General features: G+C 39.9%; 2 protein-coding genes across 3 annotated transcripts; one reads left to right on the top strand and one right to left on the bottom strand.

Moving 5' to 3' along the window:
- Positions 1-907: 907 nt before the first annotated feature.
- On the top strand, positions 908-14,728 carry rab11fip1a (RAB11 family interacting protein 1 (class I) a). Of its 2 annotated transcripts, XM_038703015.1 has the most exons (6): positions 908-1,627; positions 7,487-7,920; positions 8,048-8,990; positions 10,203-12,062; positions 12,391-12,496; positions 13,096-14,728. In XM_038703015.1, exons 1-6 carry the CDS (start codon positions 1,278-1,280, stop codon positions 13,297-13,299), a joined length of 3,897 nt encoding a protein of 1,298 aa, XP_038558943.1. In that variant the 5' UTR covers positions 908-1,277; the 3' UTR covers positions 13,300-14,728. The 2 variants fall into 2 exon arrangements, with proteins under 2 accessions (XP_038558943.1, XP_038558944.1); XM_038703016.1 differs by lacking the exon at positions 10,203-12,062 and having other exon boundaries at positions 914-1,627.
- prlhr2a (prolactin releasing hormone receptor 2a) lies at positions 14,722-20,602 on the bottom strand. Its single transcript, XM_038703017.1, has 3 exons — positions 20,358-20,602; positions 18,045-18,525; positions 14,722-17,573 (listed from the first exon to the last, which is right to left on the bottom strand). The coding sequence occupies exons 2-3, from the start codon at positions 18,503-18,505 to the stop codon at positions 16,937-16,939; spliced, it is 1,098 nt and encodes a 365-aa protein (XP_038558945.1). The 5' UTR covers positions 18,506-18,525; positions 20,358-20,602; the 3' UTR covers positions 14,722-16,936.
- Between the last annotated feature and the right edge of the window lie 1,610 nt (positions 20,603-22,212).

The following is a 22,212-nucleotide window of genomic DNA, read 5'->3' as shown; positions in this document are numbered from 1 at the left end:
ATACTGTCATCAGTGCACAACTTCTTACTTGGCCACGAGTTACCAAGGTCTAAATTTGACTTTGCCTTTGTATCAGTAACTACGATGTTGCCAAATCAAATGTTTATTGAAATACACTTACTGAAAAATCATAATAATTAATTTCTAATGGATTTTTTTCCTAATGTGTGTAAAAATGCCTTGTGCCGAAGAAGGAAGCAACTGTCAATTGCAAATAATTTACTGCATTAACTGCATGTTAAGTTGTGCTGAATGTCCAAGCCCTCTCCACTTATATTTAGTCTTTGACGTGTACTTTCTATATTACACAAGCCTGCAAAGACCCATGAAAATGGGGTGTTATGAAATATTTTGTTCACAACTTTACGCCCCATTAATGATCAACTATTAGGGATACTGCGTCTTGATGGAGGCCTGGTGGACACATCAAGTTGAAGATACTAAGATGGCAGTGAGAAATAAAAGATGTGATTGCATCCTGCGTTTTCTGGATGATTTAGCTCATTCGTGTGTTTCATCAGTCATAATCTGAACATACTGTTCCTCCAAATTTTTGGAGGGTCAGAACATTCACCGTTCAAGGCAAAATTTTTACATTTGCACATCTGTATCTTGTTTGCCCTTTATAATATATTTTCCAGCAGTGACAGTCTATACATTTCTGTCTCAATACTTTAGGTGGTAAATTTGCAAAACTGGTCTCAGTCCAGTGTTATTGTTGTCTTTCTTTAATGACTTTTGCGAGAGTAAACTGATTCCTGATCAGTTGACAATGCTACTTAACGGTCAACGACGTCTGAACGCCCTCCTCCTCCACTGTCCAATCTCTGACGGGCATTAAAAACTGGCAGAAATATTAGCCAATCAGGCAGCAATATATAGAGTATGGGTGGGAACTCATAACATCAGGGAAGTGAACAATATATCTAAGGGGAGGCAAAGCAAGGAAACTGTGCTCATGAAATCCTCTTAAAGGAATTAGCTATTAGTCGCAGCGCAGTGAAGGTTACACTGGCGTTAAGTTGGTTAACCGGGAGTTAACTCAAGTGTTACCGGAGGCCCTGACATAGCGTAACGAAGAGGTTGGAGAAGTATTGCGACATCAACCTGAGCTTCCTGAACTGAAGTCAAGCTAGGTAACCTAAACCTCCTGGCGCAGAGGACGCCGAAGGTGAAAAAACACAGCTCAGGAAAAGGTTAATTAAGCACCCGGCGTAGTAAGATACTTAATAACAAAATTCGGATTAACTTTTGGTAAAGCTTAACGGACTTTCGCGATGTCTCTGGCCGACCAGAGCCAGCAATGGTTCCCTACGAGTGTCCAGGTAACGGTGCATCAAGCTCGGAGCCTGCGTGTCAAAGGCAAGAATGGCACCAACGACGCCTATGCCATCATCCAGGTGGCCAAAGACAAGTTTTCCACCACTGTGGCTGAGAAATGTGTCGCTCCAGTGTGGAAAGAAGAGGCTTCGTTTGACCTGCCGCTCTTCCACCCGGGCAACGCTGAACGCTGCACACTGTATGTCATAGTAATGCACCGCGCTCAGGTGGGCCTCGACAAGTTCTTGGGTCAAGCTGTGGTGAACTTACTGGAACTGCATGACAACAACTCTCACAAAAAGACAGAGTAAGTGACCACCATTTCTGCGGGCCAAACCTTTTTCCAACTCACTCACAGAAGTTGTTTGTAATAGTTCAGACAGCCACTAGTCTTCTCCAAGTTTACCTTTTTATTCCAGTAATTTACAGTAGCAGCATCACACCAGTAAGTCCTTGAAAACTTTACAGAATGAAAGTAGTCCATTCACACAATAAGCCCAATAACACATATTACTAAAAGGAAATTTGACTTCAGGCAACACCACACACAGCTTAAAAGCATGGTCAAACTGCAATCTACAAATAAATAGGAAGGTAATCAAACATTAGGTTGGTTTACACCCTGCAACATCCCCAGGTTTTATTTATATTAATTTAGAATTTTTTTGCTCCTAAATTATTTGAGCCAAGGCTGATATTGTAGCCTTTTCTGTAAAACTCATTTGACCGTGTTTTATGGATTATTTATAATTGCTAAGCGGACTTTAAAGGAGCAGAGCATCTCACTTACTGCTAAACTCACCCCAATGTTGTTGGAATATCGCAGTGCTTTCAACAAACACCTAATTAGATAATGATTTTTACTAACATAGCAGTCCAACAGATTTGGATTTTGACTAAAAGCCATCTTTGTTTAAATTTGGCACATTGTAGCTCTAACCCTTTCACACACAAATTAAAAAAATTAAACCTGCTTTAGATTTTTGTTGCCGAGTTAGTAAAAATTATTGAGTTAATCATGTATGCATAAACTGTGAAACCTAGCAGTAAGGTATCCGTCAACCCTTGAGTTTACTCTACATTACATTGGCCATCAGGAGTTTTGTCCATCTAATCAGGTTTCAGAGACAAGTATAAACACAAAAACATTATGCAGTCTTTTAATCATACATTTTGGGTGTATGCTTCTTAACAGGGGCCTTTAAACATTAACATTGTGACGGACCCTCTATCCTCTTATCAGTGTTTGAGAGGAGAAGCAGAAACTGTGGAGATGTTGGGAAAACAGTCCAAGATAATTCTAATTCTAAGCCTTCTCCCTCTCCGTTTGACCAACCCTAACGTGCAGCTGACACTTTTACTTCATAAATTGGTGTGAAGCCAACTGTGTCGCTGCCAGCTTTGTGATTGAGGCCCAACTGGAAATAATTTTCTCACATTGGTGCTGTTAATCCTGTGCATTCTTCAGGGCTATTAACTAGCATGCAGTATGTCTGCACACACCCAGATATTTTTTGTGAGTCAGGATGACATCACGTTGCATGGGTGTAACATGGGTGTAACAGGCATCAAAATAAAACACTGCGTTAGTGTTGAATGGAATATATAGATACACGAACACACCCTCTTTGTAAAATAGATTTTAAAAATAAATATGGCTTAATATAGACTCAGCCGTATACCACAATGGTGGACCTTTCCAAGTAGCTGTGAGTTCTCAGTAATCACTCAACCAAGGGCTGGAGTGTTAGATTGACCTCATTCACTTGATTATTGTACCATCACTGTATCTGAAACATTATCGTGTTTGCTCAGTAAGTTTTTACAGTTTAATGGCAAAGTTCATTCGTTGCACTTTAAAAAGGCTGAGCTCCTTCTTTGTCCCCGCTTGGCTCCCTCACTCTATTTCCTTCAAGGCCCAACACGCAGGCTGGGTATGGGGTGATGCTGTCACTTGAAGCGTGTGGTGTTAGATTACTATCCTGCTTGCCTGTTGTGCTGATACAGGGTGCGACATTGACGACTCTGCTGAAAGGGAGCTCTGCTGTTTGCCTCATGTAGTTGAGTGTATTTGAGATTAAATTAGTTTATAGTGCAATGTATTGGAGTTGGTATTAGGATAGGAGTCATTTACTGTCACAAATCATCAGCCATTAAGATAAATAAGTAGGTGACTATTTAAATTAAAATGAAAAGTTTTATATAAGTTGTCTTTTACATTTAGGTGGCTATTGGGTGTGAAGGGAATATTAAACATTTGTTTTAAATGCATATACTATAACACATACAATGACAAAAAGCAGCAGATTCTCACAATCTAAAACATTTTATAAAATATCTACCTTTTTTATAAAATATCTATCAATCTGTTGTCAAAATATTTGCAGATTAATTTTCCGTCAATCCGCTTGTTGTTTCTGTTCTAGATATTGAGTTGCAATATTGGACTAGTTCCTACAGTTTTTGCTTTGACACTTGAGCCACAGTATTTATTTTGTAAACAAAGGGTAGAGCAGTGGCACAAAAAATATTCACCACACATGAGATCCACCTTCAGAGAATTCAAACTAAATCTGATCTTCTAATCTTGCAGTGGCTTTATGCAGATATTTGTTATTTAATCCGATGTAATTCCCAGTTGATCCTTGAAAACCATTGAAATGCAACTGGTATCCGTGAGTGTTAAACCAATATAATGCAGGAATCTATCGATATTAACACCCCTTTATTTTATTGGCCATTCTGGCGTTGGCTGGTATGATAATACAGGCTCTCCTGTTAATCATTAGACATGAGTCGAGAAGAGTGCCGTTGATAGTTAACTGCAGAAACCAGTCCAACAGGATCAGTTAGAGCATGCATCGGGCATGGCTCTATACAAACCGTACACCCCGTCAGTCTGTTAATAACAATCTCTGTACCGTCAAATAAAAAGTGCATTCCCTGCTGTAATTGATGTAGACAAGAAGAACCATTTGTTTTTTTTTTATTGGCTCGAGAAAGTGTGATCTCTCTGTCCTTGTGCTGAGACTTAGTGAGCTTTTGTTTAACTTGGCATGCTCACTTTAGGGAGGGTAAGCAAGATTGTTTGAATTAGGCTGAGTGTAGCTTTCATTGCATCACATAGAGCAACTCCCTGCATGTTTGAAAGTGTTTGAGGAATGTTGGTTCACTCCTATGCTTGTTATCCTCCAAAGAGCCTGTCTGCATGTCTGCTACAGTACATGACACAAAAGTGAATGCTGCACCAGGAACATGAACTGCAGATAACTGCCTGGTTTGTGGCACACCACACTTTATATTTAAATTCAGTGACAGATACAGTATCTTCACTAAAACTTACAAGGTTATATTGAACCTTAATCTTATTCTGCAAACTGATTAAAGAGGAAATCACACAGCGACTTTTACTTTACCATTTTTACAGTTGTGAAAATGTTTCTCAGTACTGACTTCACTTTTGCAAAACTTGTCACACATTAGCACAACCGAAGTCAACGTGGACGGAATTCAACCACCACCAAAGCTCTGTGTATTTACACCCCATTTTACATACTGTTTTGTTTTTTTATATTTATGTTCAAAACCAAACATAATACAAATTCACTGTATTGTTACATTCTGCTACATCTAAAACTATCTTTTTTTTTTAAATGCATAAACTTCTAATTGGGACATACAACATTTAGCACCTGTTGTCATTCCTTGGTGACCTCTAAAGAAAGACTTGTGGCAGGTGAGGAAAGGTAGGCAAGTGAGGCACAATCCAGACCACCGTGTTATTTATTGGGGCGATGTTTTAACTTTCTCTTTTAGTCTCTGAGTGTTTTAAAGCCCATCCCAGCATGGAGTCACTTTTTTTTGCACTTTATTTCCATAAGTCAACCTTCATAGAGGAAATATTTCCCTCATGTGGGTGGAAAGTTTATCACCACCGTCGCATGATCAGATGTACACCATGTGCATGTCTGGACATATTTGCAGAGGAATGGCAGGGATGAATCAGACATGAAAAAATAGTCTTTTCCAGTTATACTGCAGGATAGGACATATGGTGTGATGTGAATGAGAACTTTTGGCCAAATGCAGAAGACAAAGTTGACTGGCACTGTGATATTTCTGTAGGTGTAGCAATTTTGGCTTCCAACGATTATGAAAACAAGGTCGTTGAGATAAAATGATTATTGTGCTGCATTCCGTTTCACAAGGATGCTCTTATTTTATCTTGTGTTATAAATCCAGTGTGCCCCTTATAACTGCTATAACTTGTTAGTCAACATTATTAGCTTAAGGCTACGGCATTTTACACTGCACAAATTAGCCTAGCAGCTAGTAGACTTCTCATCTACTCATAGCTTAACAAATTAGCCTACATATTATTTATACCATCTTTACTGACAATTGGTTTAAGAAACTGTTTTTAAAAATGAAACATTCAGTTTTAAAATTTCAGTAAATACATAATCTTTCCTAAGTCAGTGAGTAATTGTGCTAAATAATCGGGATGTCAGTGTTGACCAAAATAATCGAGGAGCCCTAGTGTGTAGAGTTTTGTATTGCATTACTGGAATGACTTTATTTTCATGTTGTGCACTTCGAATTTCTTTTTGTCAGTAATGATAACTCGGTATGAAAAAATGTGTGCCACAAATTGTGACCAAAAAAAAAAAGTCTCTGCTGTTTAACAACATTGTTTACAAGGGGAAAGGCCATAATGGACACTTCTGCCACAGTATTGGTACAACTAATAATAGCAAGGCTTTAATTATACAAGCAGGAAGCGTCTGTATGTAATGGCACTAATTGCTTGTTTTGGCATGGCTTTAGAAAAGGCTCTCCAGAACACTCCTGCCTTTCCCTTGTAGACAATAAGTGCTGGTACTGTGCAACAGAGAGGACATGAGGTGGGGAGCCGGAACAAAGCTGTCAGACTTTATCTGTGGTTGACACTGTGCTCCTAACAGGAACTGGAACAAGCTGTACACTAGTTAATGACACCTATGAGTCCCAAGTCTAACAAGACACAGCAGACCAACACCAACAGAATTGAAGTCGGCGCTATTAAGAGCCAGGGGATTTATTTACAGTATGTCGAGTGTTTTTTATATTCAACTAGCATTTAATCCCACCTTAAGTGAGCCCATACGTTTTGTTTACGTGGCAGTTTTGCTGGGCCAGCCCTACATCAAATTACTGTGTAAAAGAGTAACCTAATGACCAAAACATGGTTTGGTGGAACGGCTCTCTTGGTTTGTAAACACTAATATTACACAGCAGTTGAACATAACATTTATTTGGATTCAGACTTAAATGTGCAGTGTATGGCTATAATTGATGACGTCTTCAAATAGCTTCTTTTGTCCGAGCAACAATACCCAAAGACGTTTAAATGATGATTATATATTGTAGAAGTGCCAAAAGCAACCAGTCCTATCATTGGAGAAGCTGAAACCAAAGAAAGTTTTGCATTTTGCTTGGATGATGAAGCAGTTTATCAAAATTGTTGCTGTTTAATTTTCCATTTAATCCATGTTTCAGTGGACTAAATAAGCCTGCAGCTAATCAAATAATTATCATTGTTATTAATTAATTAATTAATTAATCTATTGTCAAAATCACATGTTCATCACATATCCCATCCCAATGGGTCTATCCTATTTAATTAACTTCTACTATCATGTTCTGAAATCATGGTAAATCAGGCAAAGCTCAAAATAAATTAAAAATGCAGAAAAGTGACATTTCTGCTTCGTTAATGAATAAAACAATTCATCAGTAATGAATCATTATTCATTTTCATTTAATAATAACTTTACATAATAAAATCTTTAGAAACGGTTAATAACCATTGTTGCACTTGGAATTCAATTAATTCAGCTAGTTTTTGTACAAGTCTACTTGTTTTATACAGTTTTTAGAATCACGTCATATCAATGCACTGATTTGTCATATTCTGTCTTATTATCTGAAACGGGACTAAATGTACTGAGTTCAAGTGGAAATGTCTGCCTGTATTGCCATGTTTCTTTCTTGTATCTAAGTCTTAAAGGGGTCTAAATTAGCTGATGAGAGAACCCTAAAAAAACCTGCCAGGATATCCCTGTCAGGTTTCAAAAATGACATCATTAACTTTTAATTTGATTCATTTTGCATTTTTCGTTTGCAGTTGGTTCAAGCTGGTGGACAAGTCTGGAAAAGAGGACAAGCCGCGAGGGGAGGTGCTGCTAGATGTCCAATTTATGAGAAACAACATGTCTGCTAGCATGTTTGACCTTTCTATGCAGGACAAACCGCGCTCGCGCATCTCTAAGCTGAAGGACAAAGTCCGTGGGAAGAAAAAGGATGGCTTCTCTGACTCTGCCTCAGCTATTGTTCCCTCTGTCAGCCAGGTCCTCACAGACAGTGAGACAGAGGCTGATGCACAGTCACTCAATCAGTTACCAGGAGAGAAAAAGAAATCTAAGCTCAAAAGCCTCTTTGCTCCCAAATCAAACTTGCAGCGTAACATCTCACAGTCCATGTCTACACTTGGGAATCCCGAGAAGAATTCATCTCTCAGTGGCAGCCGCTCATCTGGCCTCAATGTAGACTCTCCTGAAGGTAGCTATATCTTTCTGTACTCTGTGTGTTGACAGTTCTGCCTTTCCTCTGCTGCACAGTGCAAGTTAAATAATGGTGTTTTGCATGTCAACAATGACAACATGCTTCACTCTCTGTCCTCCCACAGTTAAAAAGAAATTTAAATTCCTGGGACACAAGCGAACAGGCAGCTCTGACAGCAAGGTGTCGCAGGGTCCTTTCTCACTACTGGGAGCGAAGGCCAAGCAGAGTAACAGTGATCTGAACAACCTGTGCATCAACGGCAGCCACGTGTACACAGAGGAGGAGTCCAAGAGTGGTTCTACTCTCAGTCTGAACAGCTCAGGCCAAGGATCTGTAGAGGACGTCCGCAAACACACCTCTGATATCTCTGCAAATTCCATTATAAGTGTACCTGTCCCCTCCTTCAGCCATGAGTCTACAGACAAGGCAAGACTGGCGCAACAACGCCACCAAGAGGAGGAGGAGAGAAGGCAGGCTGAAGAAAGGCGCATAGCAGAGGCCAAGAGGCTGGAGGAAGAGGAGAAATACACAGTAGAGGCCAAGAGACTGAAGGAGGAAGAGGAGCGCAGATGTCAAGAGGAACAGGAGAGGAAGAGGCGCTTCCTTGAGGATGAAGCAAGGAGGAAGAAACAGATGGAGGAGGAGGAGAGAGAGAGGAGAAAGCAAGAAGAAGAACGCAGGATGCTGGAAGCAGCAGAAACCCAGAGGCTCGAGGAGGAGCGTCGCAGAGCGGAGGATCAGAAACGACAGGAGGAGGCCTCCATGAGCGACAGGCTGTCGTCTCTGTTTGGGATGATCAAAAAGAAAGAGGAGAAAAAAGAGGAGTTACAGCAACATCCTAAAGAGGAGCTGCCCATCCCAGCCCCCCGCAGTAACTCAAGAGATCAAGATCAACCCGTCTCCCACCACTCCACCAACCCGTTTGACGACGTTCCCTTAAGTTTGGATCCTAAAGTTAGCACTAATGAAAGCCCAGCTGATCATCAGAAATCCAGCCACAACCTACAAACCTCCTCTGCTTTGGGCTTCCTCAACCGCACTGCTAAAGTGTCTGCAGTCAAACCCAGGTAGGCCTTCATGTTTGTTTGTATTACATACTCTCAACAAGTTACTCTGCACTAATGTTATGTAATACTGTTACGATCATGTCAGTGTGATGACACTGGGGATGTTATTGGTTGCTTGTAGTCATGCTATACTTAGAGTTGCTGGGCTGGAATTTGAATAGTGCTCTCAATAGGCCTGCAAGTGAAACGGCACAAGTGTTGCCTTTTTGGTGGTATGTGCATTTTATTTACCCAAAAGAAAAGGCCACACTAATTTCTTTTTTTTTTTTCCTCTTGTTTGTTACCCATGTACACGTAAGAGGCAGATAAGTTAGGAATGTTATTTAAGAGAATCAAAACACAACTGCTAAGTTTCATCCTACACCCCATCTGTCAATTTCACAACTTTTCGTCCTGTTTCTGTTCTGTTCTGTTGATTCAACCTTGTGACTGTCTTGAATTACTGAAAACTTTGAATGGATGGCTGATGGCTGACTTGTTTGACCTGTTTGGTCTCTGGGTAATCTGGGTGTGGCTTGTGTTGGTGAGCAGGTTGTGGACTGAACAGAGCTCATAAGGAGTGACGGAGCCACAGTTCAGTACTTCTTTGTGGGGACGTCTTGAGTGGTTTAGATTTTTATTTTATTTTTATTTTTTATAGTTTGTGGATTGGATTGGAGTGGAGCATTTTATATTTGAATCAAAATGGTAAGGTGCTTATGCTTGCTATTGTCAGTGACATTACAGTAGTCCTTGTTTCTAGAATGGTTGCTTTGCTAGACAGCAGCTAGAAATTAGATTTTAAGTTGTTTGTGTTATTTAGTTGTGATGTTACATTTTGATGCCATGCTGGACTACCTAATATAATCCAAGTGGTATAATCTTAAAGCAGAAAAAATGGGGCACAAGTCACCGCTAAAAATAGAAACACACATGAATATCAGAAGTTTTGTTTGGAGGTGTGCCACTGACATTGAACAATGGACCATTTCATGAACAAGTGATTTTGTTGTATGTAATGGCAACGATGTCTGGTGCAGATTTAGGAAAGCAGTTGAAAGTAAAGTAAATATTGAACTGTCAAAGGGCTAAATTGTGTCACTGTAGATGGGTATTTTTGTTGACATGTGAGATGTTAGTTGCATTGGTGACGGGTTGTACATTGGTGGAAATTACTTCAGGTAACGTGATGGTCACACTGACCTGTAGGCCTTTGTTTTCACTTCTTGGCAGATTGCCTCAATCTCTGGAGTCTGAACCCGCTGACTGCCAAACCCCAAGTCAGCCATGTCCTTCCCAAGCCACCTCTGAGTCCACCCTCTCTAGTGTCCCATCTGAGTCCCCTGATACTTTCTCCAACCTCCACTCATCCCTGACTCCACCAAACATAAGTCAAAACCTGTCTGGTTCCCCTTGTGACAGCATAGAGAATTTGTCCTCTGTTGGATCTTCACCCACCATGGCGGATAAGAAGAGAAGAGCCCCCATTCCACCTTCACATCCAGTACATGAGACAGTCAGACAGATCAGAAACCCTGCATATGTAGAGGTAGATGGATCGCAGCAAGGCAAAAGCATCTCTCTACCGCTTCCTGACTATGAAACTCTATTTCCTCAGAAGAGACACGGAGTGCAAGGGCAGACTCGATGGGACCACATAATCGCTGAGGTCAATCAGAGAAACAGGACCACTCCATCTGAATTTTTGGGTCAAGAGATAAGTGTGGATGGCCCAGAGGAGCATGAACCTGGTCAAAAGTCATCCCTCCCGCAGGAGAGTCCTGCTATGAGACATTATCCAACACAACCTCAGGAGACCAAACCTATGTCAACAAAAAAAGTAGCAGCCCCAGCTCCCCCTAAATCAGTCGCCCCTCCCCCTAAATCAGTTGCCCCTCCCCCTCCCCCTAAGTCAGTCGCCCCTCCCCCTAAATCAGTCTCTCCTCCACCTCCCCCTAAATCAGTCTCTCCTCCACCTAAATCAGTCTCACCTCCACCACTCCGATCAGTAGTGGATTCCAGTCAAAGAGAGAGGCAGAATATCGCTCACCAATCTCTCATGAGGCCTACTCCATCTGCAGTACCAGGACGTGTAGAATCTGACGCTTCAAGCAGAGAAAGTCTCCCATCACCTGCAGGAACACATGCACCCAGACCATCTAGCCGAATGGATTGGCATATTACAACACCACCAAATGATCAACAAAAAGTGCAAGTCATTGTGAACAAAGAGGCACCCACAGCCAAACCCAGACAGAGGGTTAGTGACAGAGAGCCAGTAAAGCAAGAAGATTCTGCTGTAACACCAGTAGTCTCAAACAAAAATTCAATCAGTAACATCCAAACATCCAGTATGAGCAGCGTGGACAAAAATGTCAGGAAGACAGTGGAGAACTTTGCAGATTTTGACCCATTCCCCAGTACTGAGCTGCTTTCCAAAGACCCATGGGCACAGCTGAAGCAGAGCCCAGAAGTAGATGACCTTTTTACCAGCAGTGTACGGAAAGAGCAGAAACTAGAAGATCAGGAAGTGATGGCAGATGATTTTGATAAATACTTTGGTCAAGAGAAACCAACAGATCCATTTGCTAGTTTTAATGGCAGTTATTTAAACAAACGCAGCGAGTACAGGCAAAAAGATGAAGATTCTAACCAAGTCAGTCCTGATTTCCAAAGAAGGAATTTACCGAAACAAAAACGGATTCTTTCATCCACTACTCACTCGGATAATAAGACTTCCAAGTCTCGACAAGAACACCCATATAAAGAAGAAAAAACCATACTCACAGCTAAGCAAAGCCTCTCCGCAAGAGATGTCATGAATGAGCCTATCACACCGAAGCTTCAAGCTGATTTGAAAACACCAAGCTATTTTTATGGAGGACAAGATCCATTTGGAGCTGAACCTTTTTCTGTAACTTCTGCCTCGACCTCCTCAGAGCCTCTGCAGGTAGTTATGGAGGAACCAGCATTTGAGGCAGGAGATTTGTCTGGGGGAAAGACACTTTTGCGAGCGTGGGTCTCACCCTCTGAGGTTATGCCTCTAAGTGCTCAGAGTAGCAATGGAGGTGGGCTAGCCGTAACTCCACGCAGGTGAGATTGAACATGCTACTTACAAAGTATGCATTTGTTGACTGCTTATCTAGGCTTTGCATATGGCCTCTGGTTGCTGCTGTGGTATGGGGAGGCAGATAAGGTGCTTTGATTTACTGTTTGAGTAAACTCATTTGGAGTTTGATTCTGAATATTGCACTTGGGTCATGGTGGAATGATTTGCACAACACTAGATTAAATTGTATCATATTTTCTCCTGCTTATCATATATTTTTATTATTTCCTGTAAAGTTCTGTACATATTGTTGTGCTTACTTGCAGTAATGTTTTTGAGGGCTTTATAATAATGTATGCACTGTATTTACAGGCCTCATCCTGTGAAGCCCATGAGCTCCGTTGAGAGCCAGCATCCCAACAGCACCCCTGCTGTGAAAGAGATAAAGGTCTGTGACAGCACACCGGGGAAGATTCAGGTACTGTCATGTTTACACACTGGGACCAAAACAGAAACAGATTTGTTGACACAGCAAGTTAATTGGATTTTCTTGCAGGAGGAATTCTGGGTCACATTACATAAAACATCTTTTCACACCGTTTAACATAATCTACATTATTCATATTTACAAATCAACCTTTTTTTTGTTAATCCTCAGAAATTTTCCTGGGGTTGAAATTAAATTCTTCAAAGTGAAAGTGAATTCTTGTAGCAGTCACTCTGAAAATATTGTTAAATATTGAGCTTGAAGGTTCATTTTTGACCTTAGAAATAGTTTGACAAAAAAATATTATCAAATGATCCTCTTATCTTCTTTTTCCACTCCGCAGATGGAGTTTTGCACAGTTGTCAAAAACCAAGCAATTTAAAAAATTTTAATAAAAAATATTTAAATTATTTGGTTATTATTTATTTAAAATATGTTTTGTAGTGCAAATAGGGTAACAAATGTAACACTGCATCTATAAAAAAAGCCTTCTACAATGTTTTGTTTCAAGCGACAAATGCTTAATTAAATCAATCAATACGTTTTAATTAGAACACATATTTTATTCACTTGTCCTCACTTTTCCTCAGGTGACAGACTCGGTGCAAAGTGGACCTTACACTCAGCTGACACAGGAAGAGTTGATCACAATGGTGGTGAAGCAGCAAGCTGACCTGTCCAAGAAGGACGCTAAGATCGTTGAGCTTGAAGAGTACATAGACAACCTGCTGGTCCGCGTCATAGACGAGAAACCCACAATCCTGCAGTCTCTTAACTCTGCCAAGCCAGTGTAAGGCAGGTATTGGCTGCTGGAGGAAGAGAGTCCCACTTAAGGACCCAGTTATGTATGTTGGGTGTGTTTGTTACTGTGTACTGAGAGGAACGACCTCTGTGAAAGTCTTGGAGCATATGCACTTTTTTTTTAGTTCCAGAGTCAAAATTTGTTTGAGAATGCTGCAAAATTGTCTCTGAAGTTGTAACATTTGGTGATAACTTAATAACAAGCAAGTACCTTTTTTATATAAGCAAATGAATGTACTTATTTTAACACTATGGTACTGGTATTTTCTTTAAAAACTTGGCAATATTTTCAATGTTTTGATTTATGTACCTCACTTGATTGAAACTTGATTGAGCTTTATTTAATATACTAATGATGATGTTTTTTTTTTAAACCTACTATATATATTTGTTTCCTCTTTGAACTGGGTTTTGTGTAACTGCGGTGCGATGATTGATCATACACATAACCTTATACAACCATTCTGTATTCATGCACCACTTTGATGAGGCAAGAATGTAATATTTCTCTCCATATAAATATATTTGCAATACATTGATGAATTCACTTGCACGGCATTTCTGCAGGTTATAACTATAAATTATGACCTCACAAGCTGAGTCATGGTTAACATTGATTGTTTTTAAGTGCACATTGACTTTTCCCTCACCACTTAAGTCTTATGTTATTATTTTCTTTGTTGATGATTTTGGCTGTCATGTATTTTTTAAACCAGACAATAACATTCCTCCCCCTTTTACTCACCACAGTCGAATGTCAGATGGTTGTCCAGGCCTTTAATAGATATTGTGCCTAATTTTTTGCTCCAAAGAGGCGTTATTTCGAAAACCAGCAATAAATAAAAGCAAGCAGCTACTATGTACTGTATATATGTTTGAATTGCACAGCAATTATTTTATTTCATGTGGTTGCAATGTAGCCTGTGCACATAGTTTGAAATATTATGCAAGTAAAAGTACAGTACAAACTAATAATAACAATGTGAGTTTTCAATCACTGTGATGTTTATGTTGTGTAATAAAAATCAATAGATAATCCAAAACTAATCATCAGAGGAACAATAGACTCAGCATCCTTAATAAGCAACCAGCCTTGTCTTTGTATTTTAACTATTAAATGAACCCTGCGTCTAAGCCTTTATATTTTATGTCTTGGCAGAAGTGATAGCAATATTAAGTTTCAGACTGTACAGACCTGTGCCTTCAAAACCTTTTTCATGACTTTTATGTCTGATTTGCTGGATGGAGGGTTGATGGCTTCCTCTCTTCTTTTTCTGGAGCAAGAGGTCAGAGAATGTGCATCCTGATTTATCAAGTGTTTGTCTGACGTGAAAATAACTACAGTTGATGTAAAAACCTCTGCAAGAAGTGATGCTGAGCAACATATGGTGTTATTGGAAATAAAGACACTAATTAATTCACCATTGTTTGTATCTGCAATTATTTTATCCATGGTTTTAAGGAACTATAACCTATATTTGTAAATGAAATATGTTTAATTGCTTCATCTGATGTCTTAATCAGGTGTGTTTGCCTACTTCCAGCTGTTTTAAGTTTAGTAAATTTGTTACTCACATAATATATCTATATAATAAACCAACAAGAATAAGAAACGCATGTTACCATGGAAACATCCAAAGCATATTTTATTGTACAGCTGCATTTCAGGCTAAGGGTAATAATTTTAATAGTAAGTTTGCAAATCCTTCTTTAAAGGTTCAGTGTGTAATATTTAGGAGGATCTATTCACAGAAATGCAATATAATCTGCATAACTAAGTTTTCAGTGGTGTATAAAGACCTTGCATAACGAACGTTATGTTTTTATTAACTTAGAATGAGCCATTTTTATCTACTTAAACCGTGGGTCCTCTTACATGGATGTCACCATGTTGCGCTGCGATGTTTCTACAGTAGCTCCTTAAATCTTTATTACAAAAAGAGTAATAAAGTGTACATGGGACGTAAAGAAGTATACAGAACTTTGATTTGTGCAAAATCGCGTATTGCATACATATTTTACATACACATAATTTGTAATATGGTTATAACTGTTAATTTGCTGTGCATGTATAAACTAGATGTATAAACTGACAACGCTAATCCAACACGTCTTTTTATTAGCGTCCACGTTGGTTCCACATTCCAACTTAAAAGCAGTACGTTTCCATCTAATTGTCATGCGAATTTTAAGTGGATTTTTGAAATGTCGCTAAAAAGTAAATGCGAAATATGTGCGTTTCCATCAGTTGGTTCGGAGTGAATAAACCAGGGGCGAGTTCCCTTGATCTTAGAAAAATGGAGAGAGGTCCTCAGGCATATGTGCTTCAAGCGTACAATTTGCTACCAGCCATGTCTCCACACATTATGGGAATATCCAGCAAGATGCCGACAGCGGAAACAGCCGATTAACTGTTTTTCGACAAAGGCAAAAACCACCTCAAGAAAATTAAGGATTTTTTTTTTCAAATTTTGCCGTTTCCATCAGGAGCACAAAGCCTCTGGTTGCAATTTGCAACCCTCACCACTAAATGCCACTAAAACTTACACACTGAACCTTTCATTTTTTTTCATGGCAATTACAAGAGGCTGTTTTACAAATGTTCGAACCTCAAAGCAATAGGACTGAACTGTATGTTTGTCAGGTCAACAAATCACATGCAATGACAAAACCAACAATGAATTAATCCAACTAACAAGTATTGAGTATCTAAAGCCAGATACAGCTTGCTCCTCTGTGCACAGACCCTCATTGTTTTCCTATTCAAAAACTCATCAATGAGATTCACCGTTGCACTGACTGACATCTTCCCTCATTATGATGAAAGGGGCACTGTTGTTTAACACCATATCCACAGCTGAAAATAGCCACCAACAAATTCATAATTTACTGCTGCTTGAGTAATTGTTGCTTAACATTACAGCGCCCAGCTGTTTTGGCAAATTACATAAAATGAAAGTATATATTTGTACATATAAGTTTATATGTTAGTTTTGTGCCTTAATTAACAATGCTCTGGCTCCTTGCTGAGAGCCACACAATGGCAGAGGAAGTAATTAAGTATTGAGACAACTTACTGTGTTCAGACTTAAAAGAGAACCCCAACAATTTTACACATCAAAGTCTGTTTACAGGTCTTGCAGAATTCTACTGCATAATGTGAAAAAACCTGTATGAAACCTCCAGAAGTAGCCACTTAAAATCAGACAAATTGCCTCAAGTTACATCTCTTCATGCATTGTGTATGTAGGAAGCTGGTTTTGACAAGGAAGAAGAGTGTGTGGAATAAAAAAGGTGACAAATCTGGTTTTGCTGATGTGATGTTGATTCTTTTTTTCTTTTCAAACTATCCGCCGTGAGTCCGACAATCTTAAAGGAGTGCAATGCCAAATTGGTGGAGTACTCTTTTGTGAGTATTTGGAAACTACATGGCAACATTTTTGACACTGTGCTACTGAATTATGGAGCAAATAACGTGGCAACCTTAAATGAAAGCTAGAACACCATACAGACTTAGGAATCCTACCAATTTATAACTATCTAATTCTGCATTACCAAATATTACCAGAATGGGATGAGGATACGCTAGTGCCAAAGAAGCAAGGATTAACAGTAGCCTAAACAGGAACTTCACAAAACCACACTGGCTGTGGCGCAGTTGTTGGCCGAGATGCCGATGCGACGGCGGCATGTGAACATTTTGCGGAGCTCAGCGCGGAAACGGTCGTGCAGCCAGGCATAGAGGAAAGGGTTACAGCAGGATGAGCTCATTGCACACAGGTGACAGAGCAGCTGAATGAGCAGAAAGTACCGCTTATCAATCAAGTCGATGTCAATGTCACGCAGCACGTTGAACACACTGATGGGCATCCAGCAGACGCCAAAGGCTGCCACCACCAGGCTCACCAGCCGGAAGGTCTTGCGTTTGCGCATGCGCTGAGCCTCCGCCTGGCTCTGGGTGTGGTGGCCAGGTACGACACAGTTCCGCAGTTTGACAGAGATGCACAGATATGAGATGCAGAGCGCTGACAGAGGCAGGACGTAGGTGATAAAGAGAGTGCTGTACGCGTAAGCCAGACGCTCCCTCTCTTGGCCCATCCAGAACTCCTCGCAGATGGTGAAGCCCTCATTCTCAAACTCCACGTGGTAGGTGTGAGCCACAGCTGGAGCCACTAGACTGCAGGACAGCAGCCAGATTCCAGACAGAAGGTAGGTGCAGGCCAAGACTGAGATGCGCTTTTTCAGAGGATGAACTGTGGCATAGTATCTAAAAAGGAGCAGATAAGAAGATAGCCTATTAGATTAGATCTATCTATCATGCCAAACACGAGTTAACTGCAGGAGAAGACCAGCATTCAGCATAACTTGCCAACATCAATCAACATGCAAATGAAAGCACAGCTGCCACAAATAATGCAGCTTCAAAAATAACCTCAGTCAAAATGCAGTCAACACCAAAATGACAGTTTCTGGCAAAACATTAAAAAACATTTTTTTTATTAAAATCAAATCCAATTCAGCTCTGCCACTGCAAGTACCACAGACAAAGCAGAATTTAGGCTTCTGGCAGGTTTGAATAAATGCCAAAGCTGAAAACATTCCACTCATCTGATGAGGCATTATACTGTAGGATATGTCAGTGAAATGCACTATGCATGTAAATAAGGTTTATCGGAAGTCCCCAGGAGATTTATTTATCTGTCCTGAGTCCTCACAGTGGCAACTCATTATGATTTACCTGTCAACACCAATGGCTGTGAGAGTGAAGACCGACACGTACACCGTCACAGGCTGGATGAGGTACACCAGGTAGCACATGAAGCTGCCGAAGACCCAGCCATGTGGGTTGAAGGCATAGGCCAGTGTGAAGGGAACACATGTAGCACACATCAGCATGTCAGAGAAGGCCAGGTTTCCAATAAAAAAGTTGGTGACATTGTACATTTTGCGGGTGCGGCAAATGACATAGAGGAGCAGGTAGTTTCCAAAGACGCCCACCAGGGCCACCAGAGTGTAGCAGGGAATGATGAGCAGCTTGAAGGACTGCAGCAGCTCTACGCCCACAAACTGGGGGCTGCGCTTGGAGGAGCCGTTCTGCAGTGCCACCTCGAAGACTTGACCGGTGTCGCTCCCGTTCACCTCACGTATTGTACACGGGGGGGTGAGCTCAGCTACCCAGTTGCTGCCTGTGCCCTCCATCCCAAATGGCTGTTGTTAACCTGGGGGGTGAAATCATGGTTCAACAACAGGCACAGTAAACGATTCAGCTTTATCAAGCCAAGAATATGCTGAATGGACAGACATGCGGACACGTTTATACAATTTGTGTCAATTAATTCACTTCAATGGAAACTTTCTCTTTTTTTATATTCCTGAGTAAATGCAGAAAACTTGTGCAGTTGAATGAGCAAGTTCCACTGTCCAATTATAATTCTTGTCCCTGTCCTGTGTAGCACCAAAGGGAAAATCACTGTGCTGACAGTAACTTCCATTTAGAACAATAATGTAAAGTTTCCCTTGACTTAACTAAATTTAAAAACTACCACATATATTTTGTTGTAAGTCTTAAATGAGTGGGTTGTTTTGCTGTAATACAATTCACACACAAAGTAGGTATGTCACTGTGAGTCAGGCTTATTACATCAGCTTTTTTTTTTTTTTTTTACAAAGAATATTAAAGAAAATACTGCTGTGTGATTCAGAGCTGCTCTGGACTATATCCATACACCAGAGTATTATCTACCCACACATGACACACTGCATGTGCATATGTAGGCCTAGTTGAGGAAATGTAAAGGACATATGACAATATAACTGCATGACAACATAGAACAATATTGACACATGGTGGGGTGATGAATGCACCCAGCAGCAACACATTTTGATTTAGTAAAAACCCTTTTTGGAGGTTCTGGTTACACAATATTTTGATCTCCCTGAAAAGTGTGGATCAGATGAAACAAAGTAAAAATCACTTTTTTAATACAGTAACTGCTAAAAAGAAATATCAGAGGAAAGATTTCTGCTTCAGATTCACTCAAAATGCCCCACATCACCATTTTCCAGATGGCAATTAATCCAAATTCCTGAAGTTACCAACATAGAGGCACTGGACATAAGTCATGTCTCAAAGTATAACAGAATTAAAACCATACTAAAATGTTTAATTGTTACAGCATAAACACCTTTTTTACTTACTTCTCTTCTCTTGGGTGTTGTATAGGCCTATGTATGCTGTACATATTGTAAAGCCCCTTGAGGCAAATGTGTGATTTGTGATATTGGGCTGGACAAATAGGATAAAGCTTATTTAATTTACCGAATAATTTTTAAATGTGTGGTTATTTCTTATGTCAGCTTTAATCTCGGCTGTTGTTTCTATATGGTCCTTCTGATTTGACAGCATGTTTAATAAAAACGTCACGGCAATTAAAGTCTGAAATGTCCTCGCAGAAATCACTCAGATAATGACGTCTCACATCTAAAGGCGACCATGCAGCTGGTTATGCGCTGAACCTACGACGACAGATTTGATTCACACACTGATTCTAATAATAAGTGAATAGAATAGCTATATCAGGAAAAATATATATGTCAAATAGCCTAATTGATCACCTGCTCAGCAGAATTTGTTAAATTATAAAAGAACTGCTAACACGGCTGTATCCCTTCTGCCAAGAAGGATAAGCTACATGCTGAAATAGTGGCAGCAACATTGTGCTATCAGATACATTTTGATAGTTAAACAACCAACAATGTTAAGGATTAAACAAAAAAGATAAAAATTATATTAACTGTATCTTGATTAGTGTCTCAAAAAGAAATGCAGCCCTTGAACCCTGCGATAAAATTAGAAATAAACTGTGCAGTTATAGAAAAGTCTTTTGGAACATATCACCACGAACACGCCTCTAAATTAAAGCCAACAAACTAAATATTTATTTCTCATAGCTCACAAATTTGCGTTATAGTACTGACCTTTAGTTATATGCTAAAGTAAAATAACATACCATTTGCGCATCTCGAATGTGAGGAAAAGTGGCACACCTACTGTATGTTAATTCCCAGTTTTCAGATACAGAGTCTCAGTGCAGGAAAGATCCGGCGCGGAGTCTCGGTGTGCCTCTGGAGATGCGCTCTCCTCACACAATTGAACGCATGCGGGTTTCCGAGCAGCAATTACAGGCTTGCATCCGCACTCCGAACCTTTGATAGGCCTATTTTACGACCCAGCAGTAATTGGCATCGTAATTACTTTTGTGAGAAGCGTTAAGAGCGTGTCGATCAACAGGTGCAGTCCCGTTGACGGGGATCACTCGCTTTTATATCTGCCCTTAAAGTTGACTGACAGCTCTGACGCGCGTGTCTCCGTGGACTTCCTATAGTCTGCATAGTCTATGCTACAGAGTACTCCTACAGTAGTTCAGTTATCAACAAAAGCTATTTCTATATGCTAAAGAGAAGTTACAGTTTGCTCTTCCTTTTCATTTTTGCATTGGTATCCTCTAAATGGGCTTAATAGCCTAATATTCTTCACTGTAGCCTGTACAGCCTATCTGACCAGATGGAAAAGATCAGTAGGCTTATTTATGCTGAGAAATACAGAGGAACCATGACATTTCCATTAGGTGGAATTTATATGACTGAGCCTACCTTTTTATGCAACAAAAGTCACACTGCTGTCTGGATTAATGCAGAGGTCACTGCCACAGTGGCTGTAATGTTTGAACTGCCATCCTTCACTGGTCACAAATATTTGTAAAAGGGACTGAGGGGCAGGCTGATAAGGAGGTGAAGTGACGTGATGTCTAAATGCTGAGTGGCTTCCGTGAGGAGGACTGTCAGAGATGGAGCTCTGTAGGCATGGTGTTTCATTCCCAGTTTCTCCTAAACAAGTTAGGGCAGACAAATCAATTGTGGCTATATGCTTGCAGAGTGATTCTGAATTAATAGCCTGGTGTGAAGCCAGGTGACCAGGCTTGGTATAGGAGATCCTGATGTGACTTTATGCAGTGAAGCTGGATTCAGTGTGCCTGAGGCTTTGGTGTGTTCATTTAAAGCTACAAGAGTTTGGTTGTAATCAATAGAGGTTAACCGTCCCCACTCTTCCTCCTCAATGCCCTGTCAGCAGGATCTGTATAAACAGAGGTACAGCATCACTTATTCTTGAAGTTCATTCTCAACTTTTTGACTAAAATGTGTAAATATATAGTGTATCTCACAAAAGTGAGTTCATATTATATTTGTATTATATTAATATTTGATTATATGTTTTCATGTGACAACACTGAAGAAATGACACTTTGCTACAACGTAAAGTAGTGAGTGGACAGGTTGTTGTTGGACAGTGTAAATTTGCTGTCTCCTCAAAATAACACATCACACAGCCATTAATGTCTAAAATGCTGGCAACAAAAGTGAGCACACCCCTAAGTGAAAATGCCCCTGCACTATCCTCAACCTTAAGGTGAAACTATTAAATATTATTATTATTATAATAACATTAAAACGACTTTGAGCATTAAACATTTAATTTTCTGCATTCTGTTGACATTTTCTGCACCACTTTATGTTGGAAATGTCATTATTTATATGAAGGGAAACAAAATTAAGGTGGCAGGTGAGAAAATATAAAAATATAATGGAATATAATGCAGTAATGAGCTTTTGGACAATGCAATTGTTTCTTCTATAGACTATTTCAATTGCATTGCATGTTTATTTATTGTGCATTGTTTCATTTGTTATTTAACATTTCTTGTTGCAAATGTTTTTTCAGAACATTTTTAACAAAAGCTTTCAAAAACTGATGGAGACATTCTTATTCTGACATGTCCCCAGTGTAAAGGGACATTGAAGAGCTACATTCAGCACATTGCTGCTTGAAAGGCACACAAGCTTCTCTT

Source organism: Micropterus salmoides, unplaced genomic scaffold, assembly GCF_014851395.1.
Source record: "Micropterus salmoides isolate LMB-PRFRI ecotype aquatic unplaced genomic scaffold, ASM1485139v1 Ms_hic_scaffold_7, whole genome shotgun sequence".
Lineage (NCBI taxonomy): Eukaryota > Metazoa > Chordata > Actinopteri > Centrarchiformes > Centrarchidae > Micropterus > Micropterus salmoides.
This window is presented reverse-complemented; position numbering and strand designations above follow the sequence as displayed.